This window comes from Hevea brasiliensis, chromosome 6 (genome assembly GCF_030052815.1).
Source record: "Hevea brasiliensis isolate MT/VB/25A 57/8 chromosome 6, ASM3005281v1, whole genome shotgun sequence".
Classification (NCBI taxonomy): domain Eukaryota; kingdom Viridiplantae; phylum Streptophyta; class Magnoliopsida; order Malpighiales; family Euphorbiaceae; genus Hevea; species Hevea brasiliensis.
The window spans coordinates 8764852-8788869 of NC_079498.1; the positions used below are offsets into that span (position 1 = coordinate 8764852).

Sequence of the window (24018 nt, forward strand, 5' to 3'; positions counted from 1 at the left end):
TGGGTTAAGTGGTCTTCATGAAAAGTGTAGCCCTATGTCTAAACTTTCCATGGGTAAAATTTTAGGTCATTTGGACCAGTATAGAGAGAGTTATGACCAAATGAACACGTACTGTTCATTTGGTCATTTTCTGGGTTGGCAGTTTCAGTGACCCAACTTGTGCTAACAATTTGAATTTGTTAAAGGCAAAACTGGGTTAAGTGGTCTTCATGAAAAGTGTAGCCCTATGTCTAAAATTTCCATGGGTAAAATTTTAGGTCATTTGGACCAGTATAGAGAGAGTTATGACCAAATGAACACGTACTGTTCATTTGGTCATTTTCTAGGTTGGGTGCAGGGAAATCCGAATTTGGGTAGTATTTAGGTCAAGTTTTGGATAGAATTTGAGCATGGTTTCTTCATGGAAAATGGACTATTTTGGGTCTAGTTTCACCTCCAATTGGCCTCATACCAATTGGGGTCACACAATTTCATTTATGGCCTAAAATGTACACTGCCCTCAACAAACACAACCTGCAGAAAATTGACACTTCCAAAACTCAATCTCCTCCAACTTCCTTACTTCAATTTGCATGCAATACACTTCTATAAGCAACAATCTCATCCCAATTAGGTCAAATTTCAAGCATTTACACAAAATCTCCAAGTCATGTACACAAACCCTAATTTCCAAGTTTCAAACTCAATCAATTCAATCCCTTTTCACTTCTCATACATATAATCATATCAATCATCATCTCTAAACTCATTTACATTATTTGAACACAATAAAGCCCAACACATTTCATGGCTGCCAAAATTTGGGGACATCATGGGTTCATGAATTTCTTGTTAATTTCTTGAAATTTCCACTTATCTCAAGTCACTTTCAAGTATTAAAGAAGAAGGAAGGGAGAAAAGCACTAACCTCTTGTGACCCAACTTGGAAATTTTCCCAAAACTTCAACTTTCCTTCTTCCTATGGGTACCTAGAGCTTCCTTATGATGTGGGCTAAATTTTTAATGAAGGGGACTATGGGTTTTGGGGAGTGAAAGCTTGGGAAATCAAGCTTTAAGCTTGATAACAATGGTGGGGAGGGAGACACTAAGGGAGACGGCAAGGAGAGAGAGAAGAGGAAATGAAGAAGACTTGTGGTTGGTGAATTTTTGTCTCTTGTGTCTTATATATATATATTCTATAATTATTGTACTTTATTTTTTTTAAATGCCATAAGTCTATTTCCTTTCTTTTCTTTTCTTTCCTTTTCTTTTCTTTTCTTTCCTTTTCTTTTCTTTTCTTTTCTTCTTCTTTCTCTTCTCATTTTCCAAATTCAAATTCATAAATTTAATTTATGTTAATTATTTTATTTCCTAATTTTAATTTGACATTTAAGTCAAAATTCACCTCTAGGGGTAAAATGACCAAAATGCCTTTCATGGTGCTCATCGGGTTATTTTTATTATTTTATACCAATTTATAAATTCTCTAAACTTTAATTTATTTTTCTCAAAATTTTTTTTCCTATATTTTTTTTAATATTTATTTCATTAATTTATGTCTCCTCACTATAGTTTAAGTGTAGTTCCAGACATCCTGACTGTCCGAACAGACATTAGTCGTCCGAACAGTAAAATGTACGGACTACCTACGGTGAGGGCGTTACATCTAAACTCCTAGAATAATCATTGGCATGAAATTGTAGTAATAATAGAATTTTTATTTAGTAAATTAAAATTAACTTTATTTTTTTAATTTAACTGACTTTTGCATGTAATTAATTTAAATAAATACTTTATAAATTAAAATTAATCTTGCTTGTAAATTAAACTAACATTGGCATGTAAAATAAATTTAATTTAATACTTGGTAATTGTAAAATAAATTTGCATGTTAGAAATCTTTATTAGGTTGTGATTGTTTAGGCCTTATGTGATATTAGAATAAATTACACATGTACATAATTAACTTAGTTCAATTATCCTTAGGGTAACTTGGTGAAAATTAATTAATTAGGTTAAATAGAAACATAGGGTTATTTGAAATTGAATTTATTTGTAAATTAAATTCTCAATAATAAATTAATTTTAGTCATCTGGTAAATATCATTTAAATAATTAGCAATCCCATAGATAGGAATTACTTGTGCATAAAAATTGTGTATAAACAACAACCCTTTTGTGAATTACTTACGTATGTAGGATTAGAATTGCATTTTTTAGGATGAAGTTTAATAAAGGAATGATAAACAAGAATTTTAGAAACATTAGTGGAGGACTGACACTTGAATTAACGAGGTTAGACCAGGCGTAAGGGGTGCCTAACACCTTCCCCTTACGTACCCACAATCCCAAACCTAAACATTGGGCTATGGTAATGATGGTTGTGGAAACTCTGCAAGGAGTAAGTTGCCATCCATGACCCTCGAAAGAAACACTGAATATGTCCCGGTTATTACCCGGATGGCGACTCCTGTCTATCTATGCCTTCGTGACATAAATCCTTAGTACCATGGTAGTGTTATGGGAAGACGGTACTTACCAGTGGTTTGATTCTATTAGGATTGTATGAAATGCATGTCTAGGAAATGCTGTCTAAGGAGGTGGTACTTAAGTGAGACCATTGTGACTCCACTATCTTTCCTGAGCATTACCTGGTGTATTTTATATAATTCTAATGCATGATATTTCACCTCGCGCCCCCCGTCCTACAATATGCTTGGTGGCTCCTATGTTTATAATCCATATAAGTACCTTTATTCTTGTAAATCATACTAATAGGATTAGAACTAGATAACTGACCTGCAAAATCTGCAGCATCTGCAAAAGTAGCTTCAATAGCATTAATTTTTCCTTTCATCAGCTTCTCCGCTTCCTATTAAACCAGACTAGGCAAACTAGCAGTCCATTCAGTGTACTTGCTTTGAGTTTCAACCTCCATAGGTCAGCAAAATGAGAGACAACATTGGCCTGTTGCTTTCCTTTCTTTTGTTTAAATTCTTTGCACCGCTTTGGATAGCCAAAGAATTTGAAGCAAGACTCTCTAACATGGCCTCGAACATTACAGAAAGTGCAAAACCTCTAATCCTTCTTGTTATATTCCTTCTTAAATCCAGGCTTAAAGAAAATTGGTTGAACCACTGTCTTTCTTAAATCCCTGTGACTTAGCAAACATTATAGTAGTAGTATCGCTTGACTCAACCACCAAATTCTGAACCTCCCTTTGTTTCTCCACCGTAAGGCCATTGAATAGGCCTTATTAACATTAGGGAGTGAATCCATAATCAAGATTTGATTCTTAATATGGTCATATCTCTCATTAAGTCCCATTAAAAATTGCATAAGCCTATCTTCACTCTCAATACAAGCTACTGCTTTAGAGGCCCCATAAGTGCAGGTAGGTAAAGGATACAAGCAAGACAACTCATCCCTCTTCTTCTTCAATTTAGTAAAATATACCATTAGAAACATATTTCCCTGATTAAGATCCCATTTGGAACAAAAGTGGACCATTACTCTTTCCAAAACGTTGGTCTAACTCTTGCGAAAGTTCCTTGGCACAAGTTGTATATAAGAAAGCTTCAAAATTGAATTTAGAATCCAAGACACTACCATACTATCCACTCTCTGCCATCTCTCAAAACTAGGTGAATTAATAAGAGGCATCTCACATTTATCATTAATTTATCTTTTGCCGAGCTATTATCAGCCATCTACTCCAAGAAAGATAGTTTTCACCAGTTAACAAAGCACTTACTAAGGTCAGCAACAACCTGCTATTGGTTTATATACAGCTAAAAATAATTGACCTGTACGCTCTGCCAATAAAAAAACAACTTCTGCAGCCTAACTAACCAGCCAGCTAAGCATAACAACTTCTAATCCTTATCCCACCATTTGCTCAACCAGCACAAAAATACATTTACATATTCACGAATATAATTGTAGTATAAATTATTAATAAATTATGAGTTTCAAATAACACAATTTTATTTATTAAGAACTTTTTATAGTGAATTTTAAAGCATGATTTTATAAAGAATTTCAAATCCACACTCCAGATATTTTTAATCTTTATAAATTTAATTAATTAAAATTTTATAATTTTATCATATTCAAATTTCACATGTTAAATCTGTCATCCAAACATAATGTTAGTTATTTTTGAATCCTTAAATTTTATTTAATATTGAATGGGACAATTTAAATTATTTATAATATTTCTTAAATTCACAAGTTCAAATGCATAAGATTTTAAAACTATAAGAAATTAAAAAAATAATTAAGAAAATTACCGACCAAATATGTCTATGTGTTCTTGGTAATCAAGATTACTAACAAATTACCAATTAAATTTTTTTCGTCTATAAATTCTAGCATAGGTAATTTTTACTAACGAAAAAAATATTATCGCTAAATTTACCAACGAATTATTTCGTAGGTAAATTAGGATATTTTTTATAGGTAATTTCATAGGAGATTGTATACTTATAAATTACTGACTAATTACTAATAATATTTTTAATTGGTAATTACTGATGACAACAAATTATCATAGGTAATTACCAATAGCTAATTTTTATTTTATATTTTTAATTTAATTTTTTACTTTTTAATTTAATTTAATTTTTAATTTAAATTAACTTTTAAATGTAATTTAATTTAATTTTAATTTTAAAAATTTAATTTTAATTTAATGAGAAAGACTTATTACAAAGTGGCTTAGTAGACAGGTATGCAAGCTGGTGTTTGGAAGAAAAATGTGCAGTAGAGACAAAACCAGCAGTTAATTGATCCCTCATAATATGACAATCAATTTCTAAATGTTTAGCGCGTTCATGAAAAACTGAGTTTGATGCAATGTGTAAGGCAGCTTGATTGTCACGTCTTAAAGGAGTTGGTAAGGATATTAGTAGCTGAAACTCGCGAAGAATGCAAGTGATCCATTGAAGTTCACAAACAGTACTTGCCATACTTCGATACTCTGCCTCTGTTGATGAACAAATAACAATAGATTGTTTCTTGGACTTCCAAGAGATAAGTGAAGGGCCTAGAAATATACAATAACCAGTAATGGACTCTGTTGTGGTAGAGCAACCAGCAAAGTCAACGTCACAATAAGATGAAATCTACAATGAGTTATTAGCTGGAAAAAATATTCCTTTTGCTGGACGCCCTTTAAGATATTTGAGAATATAAAATGCAGCATTTAGATGAGACTGGCAAGGTACTTGCATATACTAACTTAGTTATGGTACTGAATATGTTATGTCTGGTCCATTAAAACTTAAATAAAGCAATCTTCCTGCAAGTCATCGGTGCACTTTTGGATTAGAAAAAGGTTCTCCCATATCAAGAACTAACTTGCAGACTTTAACCACAGGGGAAGAAACTGATTTAGCATCATGTAATTCAACATCTTTGAAATATCAAGGATGTACTTCCTTTGACTCAAATACATTGTTGAATCTGATCTTGCTATCTTAATACCGAGGAAAATTTGGCATACCCCATATCTTTTACAAGAAATTGCTGATGGAGAAATTGTTTGACGTGGAATATCAAGTCTTCAGATACACTAGTGATTAAAACATCATCTACATATACCAACAAAGCTGCGAATGTAGAACTTTTAACTTTAACAAACAATCAATGCTCATGTGGGGATTGTGCAAAACCAAAATGTCTCAATTTGGCTGTGAACTCCTTGTTCCACTGCATTTTTGCCTATGTAAGGCCATACAGGGACTTCTGTAACTTACATGCTTGACCAAAGCCAGCTTTGGTATACCCTTCAGGAGGTAACATGTACAACTCCTCATCTATATATCCGTGTAAGAAAGCATTGTTGATGTCTAATTGATGCAAAGGCCAGCATTTAACTGCTGCAATTGCTAGGGAGATCCTTACAGTCTCCATTTTTGCAACTGGAAATAAGTTTTCTGTATAATCCAAACCAAGTAGCTAGTTATATCCCTTTGCTACAAGCTTTCCTTGTATCTGTCCACACTTCCGTCAGGCAGATATTTCACTTTATAAACCCATTTGCAGCCTATGGGTTTCTTCCCTTTTGGCAAAGTAGTAAGCTGCCATGTTTGGTTAGCCTCTAATGCATTTAATTAATTTTGCGTATCATTTATCCAATTCTGATCATGTTTGGCATGATTATAAGAAAACGATTCTGAAATTATAGACACGTTGGCAATGAAACTGAGATAAGTAGCGCTAAAGATAACAAAAGACCTGAAAGTGGTGCAGAGGTGATGAAGTCAAAGCCAATGCTAGAATGGACTGATTCAGATTTGCTGGACTATGGTCACAAAATCTTGCATCCAAGCAGGTTTGTTTATGGTCCTTGTACTTCATCTTTGGGGTAATGGCATTGGAGATTGTGATTGATCTGAGGTATCAGTTTACTAATGTTGCATGGATTGAGATGGAGATAGTGATGTAACAGGTTGGGATGGAATGAAAGAAACTGGTGATGAAGATGAAATTGGTGAAGAAGAATGAATTTGTGGGGAAGACTCAAGAACTTGAAATTTATGAATGGAATTACTGTCAAGATCACAGCAAGAAGGAATTAGAATTAAAGAATCAGTAGAATTTTATTTTATTAAAAAATGGGAACGCTGACACATGAAACACTACATCTTTGGAATTGAAAATTTTCTTTAACTGAAGATCATACAGTTTATAGGCCTTATGTTGTGATGCATAACATAACAAGACACAAGGCATGGCTATATGATCGAACTTATTTCTGTGGGGAGATGTGTTTGCAGCATAGTAAAGACAACCTACAACTTTTAGGTAAGAATAATCTGGTAATTTATCAAACAACATGTATGGTGTTTTCTGATGTAAAACTTAAGTGGATAGTCTATTAATTATGTGAGTGACTGTAAGTATTGCATCTGACAAAAAATGTTTAGGAAAATTGGCTTGAAACATTATGGACCTGGCAACTTGCAAAAGGTGTTTGTGTTTTTTCTTTCCACAACACCATTTTGCTATGGACTGTATACACAAGACTTCCGATGGATAATTCCTCTACTTGTAAAAATCTCATTGCAGGTCTGGTTGAGGAACTCTGTCCCATTGTCAGTCCTTATCTCTCTAATTGTTTTTTGCAATTGTGTTTAAACCATTAGTATAAAATGTAACAACACAGATAGATCTTGTGCTTTGGTAGAAATGAAATAGGTCCAAGTGTATCTACTAAAATCATCCACTATTGTGTTCATAAAAGCAGCACCAATCACAGAAGCTACCTTTTGTGGATCCCACAAGTCAACATGAACAAGCTCAAAAATTCCAGCAGTGGATATACTACTAGTAAGAAATGGAATTTTCTGTTGTTTAGATAAAGGACAAATAGTACAAACATGATCAGCCATCTTACTCAACTTTATTAAAGAAATATGATTCTGTTTAGTGTTTGAGGCATGGCCTAGCCTATCATGCCAAATGACTTAATTGTCTAATGATTGGCTATTGCAAGTAACAAAACAAATTTGAAGAAAAGGAATAGAAATTGAACTTGGATCTAAGATATATGATCCAGCTTGAATATTTCCTACAGCAATGACTTCATCACTCTGCATATCCTGCAACAAAGACTTGTCATGAAGAAAGGTTACTAACATATTTGAGGTTTTGGTAAGAACACTGACAGACAACAAGTTGCATTTAAAATTTGGAACACATAAAATGTAACACCCCAATTTTTAAATAAATATTACATATGGCATTATTTGAATAGAAATAAAATTTATAAAGTTTTGGGGAGAAAAATTTAATTTGAACTTGGACTTGAAAGAAAAGTTATAGAAGTTTTGGGGTCGAAAATAGGATTTTTGAAAAGTTAAAGGACCAAAATAAAATTTAGTTAAAAAATTCAACAGTTGCAACCCACGTGACTCTCCAGCAGGCTCTATTTAAAAAAAAAAAAAAGAAATGGGAAGAATAATCGGGAAAGAGGAGAAGAAGAGAAGGGAAGAGGGAGATGGTGCTGGATTTTTTTGAGTTTCTCTAGCAAGAAAGAACACCAACAAGGAGAAAAGAAGGATTTTGATCTGGGGTATAAGGAATTTGAGAGAGAGAAATGGAGAAGAAGGTGAAAAGTGGTAGAAGCAAGACTCTGCAGGGGCAACAGCTTTGCCTTCTGTTTAGATAAGTTTGCTTCATCTTTTATTGTTGAGTTTTGAATATGTTGAAGGTCTATATGTATAGAAGTTATGGTTAAAATTTGATGATTTTTCAATGGTTAGATTTGAGAAATAAATTGTTGAACACAGGCTATCTGTAAGTAGAACTCTGAATTTTGGCTACTAAAATTTGAGGAAAATAAATAAGATGCTTAGAAAATTATGAAATTGGTACAGGTGATATTTAGGATGTTGAGGATGTTGTGTTAAAATTTAGCGAATTTTAGACTTGTGGTTTATGAGATATAAATTATTTTGTATGAGTTATCTAATTAAGAATGATTTCTCAAAAATTCAGAATTTGAAGGGGAGGATAAATATGTTGATATCTCATGATGCAGAGATAATTTGATGCTAAAATTTTTGCTGATGATGTATATGGATGTCTTGAATATATGGTTAAAATTCAGGATTTATCTAATAGTTGGATCATTATATATAAATTTAAATATGTAAGCTACTAGATTGGATATTAATGGTTGTGTTAAATTGAATAAGTGATTTTGATGGAACTAAAATTATTTTGAGATAGGATATAGTATTTATTGAATTTTTATGTAATTGTGGAATATTTTTGAGAAAGAATTATATATGTTTAGATGGATTTTTGGTGTTATGGATACATTATAGGACATTTTTTATTGAGATTTGAGTAGGAAGTATTGGGAATGATATTTATATGGAGATATGAGTTGGGAATATGGATATGTTGATGTGATTTTTGAATGGTGGATTTGAGTTTGTGATAGGGAATTGAGTTTAATTTTAAGAGAAAATGCTGTCGAATTTTCATTAAATATTTAATATGGAAAGTGAAACTTATGGTTGATTTTGATTATTAAATTGTTACGGTTTAGGAGGAGCTTTTGGATTATGATTTATATGGATGGAAAAGTGATATATGTGAGTTAGTATCTTACAATACATGTGAGTGGTATTTACAATATTTAGCATGAATTTACTTCTTAATTGATTCTTGTTCCTTCAAAAATTGTGATTTGCTTCTGATGTCTATTGTTATATTCTGGTTATTTGATTTCTCATTTTGTTTCAATTTGATTCTATTATATATTCATTATTATTCAAATCTTGTTTCATGCACATTAGCAAGTCTAGAAAGAAAGTTAAGAGATTATGAGAATGGAAATGGTAATAAGAATAGTAGCACATTATGGAGTAATAGCAGCAAAATTTAGCAAATATGATTTAATATTTTAGAATTGTGAGAAATATTATGAGATTGTGGATTAACATGATGATTGAGTGATTATTTAGCTACTTTGGGTAGCAATGAATTTTTATTCAACATAATTATGTTATTGGAGATGGCGAATTTGATGGTGTATGGTCTTGACTACTATGATATGCCTTAGTATCACTATGAGATATTGAATTATATTTAGTATATTTGCTTCCGCTAGAGGGATGACAGTAGTTTAATCATTGCAGTAGTAAAGAGCTGCACATAGAGAGGTGAAGTTGCCACTGCAAGGTTAACATAGTACGGATATGATTTTGATATCTATTTTGATACATTGGCATATCCTTGGATGTCAAGAGCCAATTATCGATATTTTTACATATGTGAGGAATGATTGGAGACTAAGAAGAATTTAAATTAAGATTGATATGGAGATCTTAGAAATTGCATAGCATGCATGTTGAAATTTATTATCTACTTTATTCAACTTGTTTTAAAAATTTTATTATTGAACTTATTCATTTAGCTTCTTGTTTCCTAGTTTCGTCTGTTGCATGATGTATATTATAAATGCCAACTCACTGAGTTTTTCCCTAGAAGCTCACCCTCCCTACTCACCAGTTTTGCAGGAGATGTAAGATGGATGTTGATATTCAGTTTGATGGTTTTAGATGCTTCGATTGGCTAGAATCCACGGTCATGGAAAGCAAAGGAAGGATGATTGTCAGTAGAGATAAAGGTGTCACATAAAACATCAATTAAGGTAATTTTTGGACTTAAAGTGATATGTCCAGCACGTGTCACATTTTGAAAGGACCCATCAGGTAAATGTGCAAGTTTTGGATTTGAAAGAAGTATGGTTTTGTCAAAAAAAATTGAGGGTCAGAATACATATGCTTGGTGGCTCCTGTGTTTATAATCCATATACGTACCTTTATTCTTGTAAATCATACTAATAGGATTAGAACTAGATAACTGACCTGCAAAATCTGCAGCATCTGCAAAAGTAGCTTCAATAGCATTAATCTTTCCTTTCATCAGCTTCTCCGCTTCCTATTAAACCAGACTAGGCAAACTAGCAGTCCATTCAGTGTACTTGCTTTGAGTTTTAACCTCCATAGGTCAGCAAAATGAGAGACAACATTGGCCTGTTGCTTTCCTTTCTTTTGTTTAAATTCTTTGTACCGCTTTGGATAGCCAAAGAATTTGAAGCAAGACTCTCTAACATGGCCTCGAACATTACAGAAAGTGCAAAATCTCTCATCCTTCTTGTTATATTCCTTCTTAAATCCAGGCTTAAAGAAAATTGGTTGAACCACTGTCTTTCTTAAATCCCTGTGACTTAGCAAACATTATAGTAGTAGTATCGCTTGACTCAACCACCAAATTCTGAACCTCCCTTTGTTTCTCCACCGTAAGGCCATTGAATAGGCCTTATTAACATTAGGGAGTGAATCCTTAATCAAGATTTGATTCTTAATATGGTCATAACTCCCATTAAGTCCCATTAAAAATTGCATAAACCTATCTTCACTCTCAATACAAGCTACTGCTTTAGAGGCCCCATAAGTGCAGGTGGGTAAAGTATACAAGCAAGACAACTCATCCCACTTCTTCTTCAATTTAGTAAAATATACCATTAGAAACATGTTTCCCTGATTAAGATCCCCTGTATCTCTTTTCATTTGGAACAAAAGTGGACCATTACTCTTTCCAAAACGTTGGTCTAACTCTTGCGAAAGTTCCTTGGCACAGGTTGTGTATAAGAAAGCTTCAACTATCTCTTTCAAAATTGAATTTGGAATCCAAGACACTACCATACTATCCACTCTCTGCCATCTCTCAAAACTAGGTGAATTAATAAGAGGCATCTCACATTTACATCTTTTGCAGAGCTATTATCAGCCATCTACTCCAAGAAAGATAGTTTTCACCAGTTAACAAAGCACTTACTAAGGTCAGCAACAACCTGCCATTGGTTTATATACAGCTAAAAATAATTGACCTGTACGCTCTGCCAATAAAAAAACAACTTATGCAGCCTAACTAACCAGCCAGCTAAGCATAACAACTTCTAATCCTTATCCCACCATTTGCTCAACCAGCACAAAAATACATATACATATTCACGAATATAATTGTAGTATAAATTATTTATAAATTATGAGTTTCAAATAACACAATTTTATTTATTAAGAACTTTTTATAGTGAATTTTAAAGCATGATTTTATAAAGAATTTCAAATCCACACTCCAGATATTTTTAATCTTTATAAATTTAATTAATTAAAATTTTATAATTTTATCATATTCAAATTTCACATGTTAAATCTGTCATCCAAACATAATGTTAGCTATTTTTGAATCCTTAAATTTTATTTAATATTGAATGGGACAATTTAAATTATTTATAATATTTCTTAAATTCACAAGTTCAAATACATAAGATTTTAACACTATAAGAAATTAAAAAAACAATAAAGAAAATTATCAACCAAATATGTCTATGTGTTCTTGGTAATCAAGATTACTAACAAATTACCAATTAAATTTTTTTTGTCCATAAATTATACCGTGGGTAATTTTTACTAATGAAAAAAATATTATCGCTAAATTTACCAACGAATTATTTCGTAGGTAAATTATGATTTTTTTTATAGATAATTTCGTAGGAGATTGTATGCTTATAAATTACTGACAAATTACTAATAATATTTTTTATTGGTAATTATTGATGACAACAAATTATCATAGGTAATTATCAATAGCTAATTTTTATTTTATATTTTTAATTTAATTTTTAATTTAAATTAACTTTAAAATGTAATTTAATTTTTAAATTTAATTTAATTTACTTTAAAATTTTAATTTAATTTAATTTAATTTTTAATTTATTTTTTATTTTTAATTTATTTTATTATTTTTAAATTAAATATTAATTATTTTAATTTAAATGTAAAATTATTTTTTAATTTTTTAAGATTTAAATGATTTAAAAAAAATTACTAGTGGGGCCCAATGCAGGCCTCACATAGTGGCTATGCCACAATTTCCCTATGTTGAGGAGTGGCTTTCCTTTTATAGAGAAATTTACTCCTTTCCTATCTATTCATAAATGATGTGGAAATTTTACACTTTTTGTGATTTACCAACGAATAATTTTCGTAGGTAAAATTTTTTAAGATTTTTTAAATTTTTTCTATTTTCTTCTTAATATTACCAACTAATACTACAAAAAAAAGTGAGTACAGGGGACAATTTTTGGGGACCAATTTTTTTTATGGTCCTAAATCATAATTTTTTTATATTATAGGGGACCAATATATTTTTTGTCCCTAATTGAATTACCATTTAGAATTGGGGACGACTTTTCTATCATAATTAAAAATAAAAAAAAAATCTCAAATATAGAGGACAATTATATATTTCATCCCTGAAGTGTGAGTTAAGGGTACAAGTATAGGAGACGACAATAATTTTTAGTCTCCAAGTGTTAAAATTAGAAACATCTTAAGCTTTTTTACATAATTATATAATTATATGAAATCTCAAAATTATACACAATGAATTGGGATTTATTTTCAACAGAGTCAAGTCACCTGTACTAGCTAAAAAAATTTACTTTAGAAGTGGACAAAATAAAACACATAGTAGTTTAAAAGAAAATAAAATAAGTTATAATATTATTTAAAAATTATTTGAATTTTTTTGTAATTTTACTGACCAATTTTTTGAAGGAAATATTAAATATGGTTGTTATTAGGAATAGAAATAAAATTTATAAAATTTTGGGAGAAAAATTTAATTTGAACTTGGACTTAAAAGAAAAATTATAGAAGTTTTGGGGTGGAAAATAGGATTTTTTGAAAGTTCAATGACCAAAATGAAATTTGTTTAAAAAGTTGGACAGCTGGCACCTCCCTCCAGCAGATAAAAGGAAAAGGAAAAAAAAATAAAAAAATAAAAAGAGAAGGGAGAGTAGAAGAATCAGGAAAGAGGTAAAAATGGGGGAGATAAAGGTAGGAAAGGAGATGAACCCAACCATGGAATTCAGCACTGCAACCTCATCTTCCAGTGTCTTTGCCAATGAGAAAGTTTCATTAACCGAAATATTCCATCAAAAAATAATGGGATGATTCACTCTTAAGTTTGAAAAATCTTGCTTGCTTGACTGGTGCCATTCTTAGACCAATCGCAGCTCCTTTCGAAAGTGGTACTTTCCAAATTGTTATTTCACTCTCGAGTATATATATACACTCATTCCTTCCTAGTTTGTCCTCTGTCTCTAGGTTTAATTTGTTTCTCTGCTTATTTAGATTTTGCTTTTATGATGATTTTGCTAGGTTTCTCTTAATTGAGTTTGCTATTGAGGATTATTTCTATTTGCTCATTAGAAGAAAAATAAAATTTTGAAATTAGGCAACTTGCTTGGAATTGAAGTTATTTCTTTATTTGTTGTGGTTAGGAGACTGGATACAATTTTGATATGGTTTTAGAGTATCAAGTGGGCGTAGATTTTGGGCTGTATCAGACTATGGCTTAGCAATCTGTTGGCTTTTGAAGGCTTCTGCAGTAGGCCTAATTGATTGTTTCTAGAATTCAAGATAAAGGACTATAGAATTGGCCGAGTATTGAGCAATTTTTTTATTATATACTAGTTAATCTTTTTGCCTTTGTGATTGATATATTTACAGAGCAGGAGATTAGAAAAAAGAAAAAGATAATATTAATAATAATTGAAAAATCTTCAATTATCGTGCATTTTCATGTTTGAATGCAGATGCCACTTGAAATTTCTATCAGTGTGTGTGTGTGTGTATACTTTTACTCAATAATTAGTTTAATGTTTTGACTTCCTGTTAATGCCTAGAAGATCTGAGCTTAGATGCTTACATTTGGTGTCAGTTGAGGGAATGATATGTATAATCATTTTAATAATTTTGTACGAGAAGCTCTTACTTTTAGTCCTTAGAGTAAAACCCATTTTTCTTGCAAGTCTACTTCACAATTGTCATACATAGTTCAAAACGAGGTATTATTTCTTTTCTAGTCTTTTAACTTGAAAAAGTTTGTAACAATAAATAATAGGATATGAATTGATGTTTCAATTGGATTGACATCATAAATATTATGTGGACAATCTGATTGGGCTTGAGTATTGTCTAGATGGAATGGGATGGAGTAGTGGAATTCTTGAATTTTATTATTATTATTATTATTATTATTATTATTATTATTATTAAAAAACTATTGAAGTGTGAACTTATAAATGATAAAAAAAAAAAAAAGAAAATTAGAATAACTTGATTCAATTATGTTGATATTGTTGATGCCTTTAAGGGTTGTGAAATATACAGTTTGTGTTGCTTATTCTTTTCAAGGAGGAAGCTTAATTTTAGGTGAGATGCTATCGAGTTTTTAATTGGAATTCTGAATTTTGGCATGTCCTAAACTCTAATGCAGTTCATAAATTTTGTTTTAGTTTAGTTATTGGACTTGAAGTGGAAATCGATGAAGGGGATGGAAATTATATTATTTATGCACGCTAAAGGTTTTTTTTTAAGAGATACGTAGATCTGATCCTTCATTTTCTTATGAAGTTATGTAAGCAGCCTTCGGGTGCGGTCCAAAATAAAATAAAATTATTTTCTTGTTTTTCATATTATTATTATTATTATTATTATTAGGTGATGAAATGGTTAAATTATAGTAGAAATATTGAAATTTTGGTTTTTAGTCATAGTAGTGATGTTTAGTAGAACTTGGGTCTTGCAAAAATTGTTTTTGTCGGTTTTTTTATAATTATTCTATAAATTTTTTTGAATTATTACCCACCAAATTATATATTTGTCAGTATATTTTAATATTATTTAAAAATTATTTATTTTTTTTTGTAATTTTACTGACTAAAATTGTTTTCATCGGTATTTTTTATGATTATTTAATAATTTTTTTTTAAATTATTACCAACTAAATATTCTATTTGTCAGTATATTTTAATATTATTTAAAAATTATTTGAATTTTTTTTATAATTTTGCCTACCAAATATTGTTTTGGTCAGTAAAATAAATAAAAATAAAAAGGGAGAAGAAGAGGGGGGGGGGGGGAGGACGGGTCTTAAGAGGTAATGCCCAACATCGGTTTTACGTGGGGGTGACTGAGATGCACGCATCTATTTTCCCAAAAGCAAATCCCAACTACTGCCCTTTCATTTTCAGTAAAGTCCTTTTTCCCTCTACTCTCTCTCACTGTATAAATTTCTGAGTTATCATCCCCTACTTTTGCCCATTTTCTGATTTCAGATTACACAAACCCTTTTTCTCGAAACCAAACAAACTCGCACGGGAACTCTCTCTCCCTTTTTAAAATGTTTCATTTTTGAAATTTCTAGGGTTTTGGTTGGTTTGGCTCCCTTTTGCTTCTTGTTTTCCTTTAGATAACAATTAAAAGTTTTTGCAATGTATAATTTTTACTTGTCTATTTCGTATGGAGATCTTTTCATGATATTACCACCGCATTTTCTTAATGCATTAGGTCTTTGTGTGTGTTCTCTCTCTTGTCTCTTGCTTGGGTTTGTTGCTTTGTATTGTTTTCCCTTTCATTTCTTATGTTGTATTTCTGGTGGCACATAACTGTACTCAAAGAAATACTGAATCGAAATAAAATTTGGCATGCCTATTCCTTGAACTAATAGATTAATGTTGGTGGAATTCAATCGACAGCAACCCTTACGCACATTTGATTAAATTATGTTTTTCAAATTTTTTTATCACTTTTCTTTTTTGCATTTTTTTTGGCTTCGGTGACTCTAATTTGGATACTGGTGTTTCCTGCAACTCAATGCAAATCACCAGCGTTCTAAATCTATGGTAAGCATTGAAAATAAAAGCAAGAATAATCAAACGGAGGCTTGATATTTGGACAAGTAGAAAATATACAATCAAATAATTAGCGACTTTTTAAATAATTGTGATTAAATTTACTTAATTGTACAGACTAATTATTATTAGAGAGGAATCATTTGTTCATATAGTGGAATTGATTTCTTATGCGTTGAAGTTTAGTCCCCCCTTGGGCATAGAATATGCATATGAAAAATAAGTTTTAAGGTGCAAGATGAAAAGTCCCTATTCATGTTGAATTTTCTTAATGTGCAGTGGCAAAGCCCGAGTATAAAAATATAAAAATAATAGATGTATAATGTAGATATTTTGTTAGCTTAAATAATTGACCTTGTACTTGATCTGGGATACTTTACTAGTCTAATTTCTAACTTGAAAATTAATAATATATATATATATATATATATATATATATATATATATATATATATATATATATATATATATATATATTTGGCTGCAAAACCATTTTCTATGAAACTTCGAAAGTCATAGATTGGATACCAAGTTCCACCACATTTATCAGATACCAACCGACCTGGCAATTTCATATCACTTTTATTATTTTTTTTGCACAAAATTTATTTTTATATAAAAATAATTTAACAATTTTTAAATTAAATATTTACTATAAAAATTGATATAAAATTAACTTTTATAAATATATATTATTATTAAAATAATAAATATTTTATTTTTCTACATAAATTTTATAATAAACATTTAATTTAAATATTACTAATTGATTTATTTATATGTTGCCTGTTTCTATTTTGCCATCTTTGTATAGTTAACATGATTGTCGTTTCAGTTGGTGGATTATTGTAAATCAGTGAATTGTTTGGATGAGAAAGAAAATGATTTTAGGCCTGAATTGTATTCAGCAGTGGATTTACTCTCTGATTATTCTTTTAAAGATTGACTGTTTAATCTTGATTGTTGATCCAAATATGAAAGGACTGTCTGTAATACTGAAATGTGAATTATCCCTCTACAGTTATTGATGTTTATGATCTAGGAGTAAAAACATCAAATATTGGTGATTTTATACAGGTGTTCCATGAATCTCATTGACATGATTGATTTAATTATGATTTAATTTAATAATTATTTTAATCAATTTAATTTTAATAAATTTTAATTTAATTCTCATTTCAATTTAAATCAATTTGATTGTGATTTCAAATTGGCAGCATCTTTTTTTAATAGTACAATCAATGGGCACTATGCACGTAAAAACACAAAATTTTCCCAATAAACTAAAAGTAAAAAAACAAATAAAAAGAATGAGGAAAAAGAGTTGCTATCTCACCCGACTTGCATTATCTTGCATTATTTTTACCAATGACTTGTTTTTAGTACCTATTTGTTCTTTATCTATTTGTACATGCAAGATAATTTTTTCCCCTACATGCTTTAGTTATCATATTTGTTGTTATTCATTGTTATTTTTAATTGTTAAAGGATATGGCTCCTGATAAGAGTTGGATGAGAATTGAGAATAGAAAGGACCCTAGATATATTCATGGAGTTGAAGGTTTTCTGACATATGCATTTACGCATGAATCAATAGAAGATGCGATTCCATGTCCTTGCTTAAAATGTAGAAATGTCAATTACAAGCAGAAATTTGAAGTTAGGTACCATTTGTTAAAGCATGGAATTCTCAAATCTTATACCATTTGGTATTTCCATGGAGAGTCTCTAAATGAAGATGTTGACATCAATGATGATCCAATTGTTAATGATGATCAAGACTTCGATGATGATATGATTGGATTAGTGAATGACATATATGGCGATTCTAATGTCAACATTAGAACGGATTCTAATGAAGCATCGGTTGGAGAGAAACCTAAAGGGGATGCTGCCATGTTTTACCATATATTAAGGGAAGCTAAGGAAAAGTTACATCCAGAATGTGAGCTCTCAAAATTGGCTGCTATAGTGAAGTTACTTCACATGAAGAGTTTTCATCGATGGACCAACAGATCATTTGATGATTTGCTTGGTTTATTAAGGGAGCTTATTCCAAATGGAAAGCAAAATTTGCCAGAATCATACAGTAGTGCTCGAAAGTACATTAGTGGTCTAGGCCTTCACTATGAGAAGTACGATGTTTGTCAGAATCATTATACATTATATTGGGGATCATTTGCCAATGCAACATCATGTCAAATATGTGGATTATCTAGGTGGAAGTCTGATGAAGGGAAAAGCAAGAGGAAAAAAACTCCATATAAAGTGCTACGATACTTCCCTTTAAAACCAAGGTTGCATAAGTTGTTTATGTCTAGTCAGGTAGCATCTGATATGCGACGGCATTAGGAAAAAAGGATAGATGATGGAATTATGAGGCACCCTGATGATAGCCTTTCATGGAAGTCTTTTGATGAATAACATGGTTCATTTACAAGTGATGCTCGTAATGTTAGACCCGGATTGGCAACTGATGGTTTCTAGCCTTTTGAAAATATGAGCTCCCAACATAGCATTTGGCCTGTAATTCTTATACCCTATAACTTGCCCCCTTGGATTTGTATGAAGCAGACCAATTTGATGATGTCAATGATTATTCCAGGTGAGCATAGTCCAGGAATGGGTATAGATATTTTTTTGCAACCTTTAATTACTCAATTAAAAGAGTTGTGGGAGGTTGGTGTGGATGTTGGCTAATCTGAAGACTCTAGATGGTTATTTGTCAATGTTTGTGTCCCAATGGCACAATATGTGCTTTCTAATCATGAAAAGGAAGTCTTATGCAAGATGTTGGCTAATCTGAAGACTCTAGATGGTTATTTATCAAAAATATCTAGGTGTGTTAATGTGAAGGAACATAAGATTTCTGGAATGAAAAGTCATAATTGCCATGTATTCATACAATGACTTCTTCCTCTTGCAATTCGAGGTTTCCTTCCTAAAAATATTGTTGAGCCACTTATTCAGTTAAGTGCCTTCTTTCAAGATATATGCAGTAAGAGTTTAGATAGTTCTCAATTGGATGACATCGAGAAGCAAATTGTCTTGACATTATGCAAATTAGAGATGATTTTTCCTCCATCTTTTTTTGACATTATAGTGCATTTAGTTATACACTTACTAGGTGAGGCCAAGATTGCTGGACCTATTCAATACAGATGGATGTACCCAATTGAGAGATATTTGCATAAATTAAAATTATATGTTTGAAATAAGGCAAAGCCAGAAGGATCAATTGCTGAAGCTTACATTGCTGATGAGTGTTTAACTTTTTTGTTCAAGATATTTGGTAGGAATTGACACCATCTTTAATCAGCTCCCACGAAATGATGATGGCTTGATCAAATTGGTTGCAATGATGGGTTGGGAATTTTTAGAAGATCTGGGCGACCATTAGGAAGAGGTGAGTATCACTTGCTCACTGATGATTAGAAGCATAAGGCACATCTTTACATTCTTAATAACTGTGAAGAAGTTTGGCCTTATGTTGAGTAAGTATCATTTTTTTTTTACATGAACAAAATCATATAATCCTAATATTATCCTATTTGATTTCTTACAAAATAAACGTTGTTATAGGAAATATAAAGGTCCATTGCCTAATATGAGTCATCGGGAATTGATGAGATGTTATAATTCAAAATTCCCATACTGGTTCTTTAATCATGCACGTGAACTTATCTAATATGCTTGATTTTAATGAGTACATTACTTTATTCATATAATTCAATATAAATAACTATATATCCACATGATTTGATGATAAACTTCTAGGTGGTTGAGTTACATGCGTAAGGAGCAATTTCTGATGACTTACTCCATTTAGCTGAAGGTCCTTTAACACGTTACAAGTGTTATACTAGTTATATTGTGAATGGGTTTCACTTTCATGCTTTAGATCATCAGAAAATCAGACAAAGTCAAAACTCTGGTGTCATGTCTAGGGGTGACAATAATTCTCCTGACAAAGAGTATTATGGAACTTTGATGGATGTGTGGGAGCTATGATACTCAGGAAGGAATCAAATTTCATTATTTAAATGTGAATGGTTTTATGTGCGACATAAAGAGACTGGTTAAATAATAGATAATTACTCAATCACAAGTGTCAGAGCCAATGCTCGATTAAGTATAGAGGAGCCTTTTATTTTGGTTTGTCAAGCTGAGCAAGTCTTTCATGTTGAGGATCCAAAAAATCCAAATTGGGTTGTTGTAATGAAAACTCATCCTCGAGATCTTTATAGCGTGCCTAGAATTACAGGATGATGTTTGTGAAATTGCTAATGATAATGAGGTTTACCAAGAAGAGGAAAATGACATGCATGGTCGTCAAACAAGACCGTTAGACAATAATGATGATATTATTGACTTGAATAGGGTTGATGTTGATCCTAAAAAAGTTCCTATTCAAACAGCTCGAGAAATTCAAGAACGAATTGAACAAAATGATGAGGAAAATAATCAGGAAGGAAATATAGATGTTAGTGAAGATGAATTTGGAGATGATAATAATGAATTTGAAGAAGAAGATAATGATGATTAAAGGTGGTTTTAAATATATTTTTTTTAATTTTGACATACTCTTCCTATTGTATCTGTTTATTTATCAGGTATAATTTGATATATTGACACATTGTTTTTTTTTTATTAAGTTTGTTAATGTTTGTTCATATTTTAATTTGTTTAGGTGATGGCAAGTGTAAGTCAATGTAAGAAGAATGATAGGAAGATGCCGCCTGGGTTGAAAAGTTGCATATCTTCTGCACATGGTGATTCGTCTGAAGAAACACTTTCACCCTCCCAATCAGAAAATTTGTTTGACTTTGTTACACGTGAAGGTATTTATTTAAATATTTGAATTATTTAGCTTTGAATGGTAATGTTATAATTTATTAGAAAATTTTGATGTTTTTTTTCAAATTTTAGATGGATGGAGATAAGTTTCAAGGTCTAACCCTGTTTGCAAGCTCACTAGTATTAATAGTATTGTTCGCATTTAGAGACAATCTTCTCCTACATCTAATATTGGTATATTTACAAAAATTACAATTATAATTCTTATAAGTGCAAGCTTAGACATGAAAAAGTTATAAGTTATAAATACTAAGTAATCGATTTTATTTTTTTTATATTTAGGTAAAAAAAGACAACTTTTTAGAGCCAACTGTAATCATGCACCACCTGCCATTACCGATGCTTCATCACTATCTTCTCTTCCTCTATCAATTATCGGTATAATTTTGTATTTTACTTATAAATAAGTGTCAAATTTTTGTTTTAGAAATTTGGAATTATGATAGTTATATAACTAAATTCTTTTCTTATGATATGATGTAAAGGAAAGCAGGAAATCTTTAAGAACTAACGAAAATGATCCAGTTTGTGTTAGTAATGCTTCTTCATTATCTTCACCTGCTTCAAATGTTGTCGGTATAATTCTATACATTTTAACTAAATTTCAATAAAAGTTTTATTTTAATAATTTTGAAGCGTAATAGGTATGCATATGAATGCTTTTATTATTTTATAATTTTAAAGGAATGAATACAATCTTTGAGGGCTCACATTGATAATGAGTCATTTGGTGCTATTAATGAACGCTTACAATCTTTGTTTCCTCCAACTTCTGCTATTGGAGTCAATAATCAGTTTGATAGAAATCCTTGTGGTAATTTTCACACACTTTTATAAGCTAAGAGATTGATAAAAGTATTAGAAGTTAACCAAATCTTACTAATTTATTGGATTAATCTTTTTGCTCATACACATTTGATGAGTTGTGTATATTGGATGATTTTTATTTTTTTTTTGTTCTTCCATTAAGACGTTTGGCTAGTGGTAGGGGATTGTACAAAGGCATTGATCTTGATAAGTTGACAAATGGAAAGAAGGACAAGTTGATTATCTTCATACCCCCAGGAAAATATTTTCGACCAATTAGTGAACATGAAAGAAAGTTGGCATCATGGTTAGGATATTGTGCAAGATCTTGTGGTCCACCTAAGGAGCCTTGGAATGCTATTGAAGCTCGATATCATACTCGTTTATAGAGTATGATTCAGGTTAACTTCATATGCTTTTTTAGAGTTTCTTGTTTGAAAAAATTCTTTTTATCCTTTAAATCATATCACTTTATATTTTTTTATATTCTATGTTAAATTGCCAAATAAGATGAATACATGATATTGCATAATTAAGAATCAATTTTTAAATTTTATAGGATTACTTTAATGTAAGTCCTAAAAGTCCAGAAAAATGGAAGAAGCTTGAGGAAATGCAAAAGGTGAAGCCTGACACGGCTGGAAAAAAAAAAAAAAAAAAAAAAAAGAAAAACTAAGTTTGAATTCTATTGTTTCTATGAGATGAAAATATTATATCGCAAATGGAAATACAAGCCACACCTTAAGTATTTGAAGTACTCAAGTGATGATGAACGACTGTAACATGTTCCTGAAGGATTGACTGTGGATACTTAGAAGGAAATGTTCAAAGTTTTTGCTAATGAGGACTTTCAGGTACTTTTTAATTACTTTTTCTATTATGGTAAAAAATAAATATTTTTTTAGCATCAATATCATGTAGGCCTTATGTTCCACCAATACAAATAATCATGCTCGTCAAAGAATTATTGCTTCAACTGGTCCCACTCCTTTTGTGCAAGTAGAGTATGATATGGTAAACTATATAAAAAAAAAATTACTATTTACTCATAGCTATTTCTTTTCTTTAGTTATATTATGTTATATAATGCGTGGTTAATATAATTAATACTATAGATAGATGAGGAGATTGGTGAAGTACCATATGCCTCTAAGTTAGATGGCTACACATGGGCTCTTGGATGAGCAAGGCCAAACACAATGGCATGATCCAGAATCATCAAGGATATATGCAAGTATTTTGACTATGAAATTATTAATATTTTTAGATTACGTATAAATATTTTTAGATTATATTCACATATTTAATATTATATTTTGTAGGAAGAGATGCAAAGGATTGAGAAACAACCAACAAATGATAATGAGACTGGTCCTACTCTAGATGATGTCTTAAAATTATATTCACATATTTAATATTATATTTTGTAGGAAGAGGTGTTTGGCGTTAGATCTAGTTATGTCCGTGGTAAAGGATTAGGATACAAAACAAGCACTAGAGGAATGGCATGTGGTTCTAGAAATGAGGAATTAAATGAATTGAGAGATGAGGTAGCAAGGTTGAATGCTCCTCTGAAGGAACAAGAACAATGCAATAATGAGATAGCACAACTAAATGCTCGACTCAAGGAATAAAAAGAGCGCAATTTGGAGTTTTTTAAAAGATTTGAGAGTGTGATAGGATACAAATCATCAAAAAGTTAGGATATAACAATAGTAAGTACTTTTTAGATATATTTAATTTCATGAATTAGAAAAATTACTTTTTGAATGACCTTTTATTTAAATATATAGTAGGACTAACAGATCAAGTGATGAAGGCTTGCAGACTAACAATGAAGTTGAATTAGAGTTTTAACACTTCTATTATCATAGGAGTTTTATTTTGAATATTATCAAATATGAACAAATTAGGAATAAAAGTAGGTAGATTTAAGTTTATTTTGAATACTAGCTACGTGCACTTAAAAATTACTGTTATATCATACTTTAAAACTTTTGTTGCGTTTTATTATTGAATATTAATTTTATCATATAGTTGTTTTGAATTAAATATGAAATTTACGTGTAACAATATTTTTAATAATT

General features: G+C 30.8%; 1 protein-coding gene across 11 annotated transcripts; it reads left to right on the forward strand.

The window, feature by feature from the left end:
* Positions 1–7964: 7964 nt before the first annotated feature.
* On the forward strand, positions 7965–22603 carry LOC131180752 (uncharacterized). Of its 11 annotated transcripts, none has more exons than XR_009149397.1 (5): positions 7965–9113; positions 10009–10150; positions 19553–19673; positions 20958–21108; positions 21407–22603. XR_009149397.1 is itself a non-coding variant. In XM_058148345.1 (3 exons), exon 1 carries the CDS (start codon positions 17759–17761, stop codon positions 18617–18619), a length of 861 nt encoding a protein of 286 aa, XP_058004328.1. In that variant the 5' UTR covers positions 16949–17758; the 3' UTR covers positions 18620–19673; positions 20958–21108; positions 21407–22603. The 11 variants fall into 11 exon arrangements, 5 of the variants coding, with proteins under 5 accessions (XP_058004328.1, XP_058004329.1, XP_058004330.1 ...); XR_009149395.1 differs by lacking the exon at positions 19553–19673 and having other exon boundaries at positions 21407–22332; positions 22491–22603; XR_009149396.1 differs by lacking the exon at positions 19553–19673 and having other exon boundaries at positions 8146–9113; positions 21407–21502; positions 22095–22603.
* Positions 22604–24018: the final 1415 nt, after the last annotated feature.

What these genes read in the sequence shown, in the direction of transcription:
- LOC131180752 (XM_058148345.1), top strand. Translation starts at nt 17,759, where the DNA reads ATGGCTCCTGATAAGAGTTGGATGAGAATTGAGAATAGAAAGGACCCT.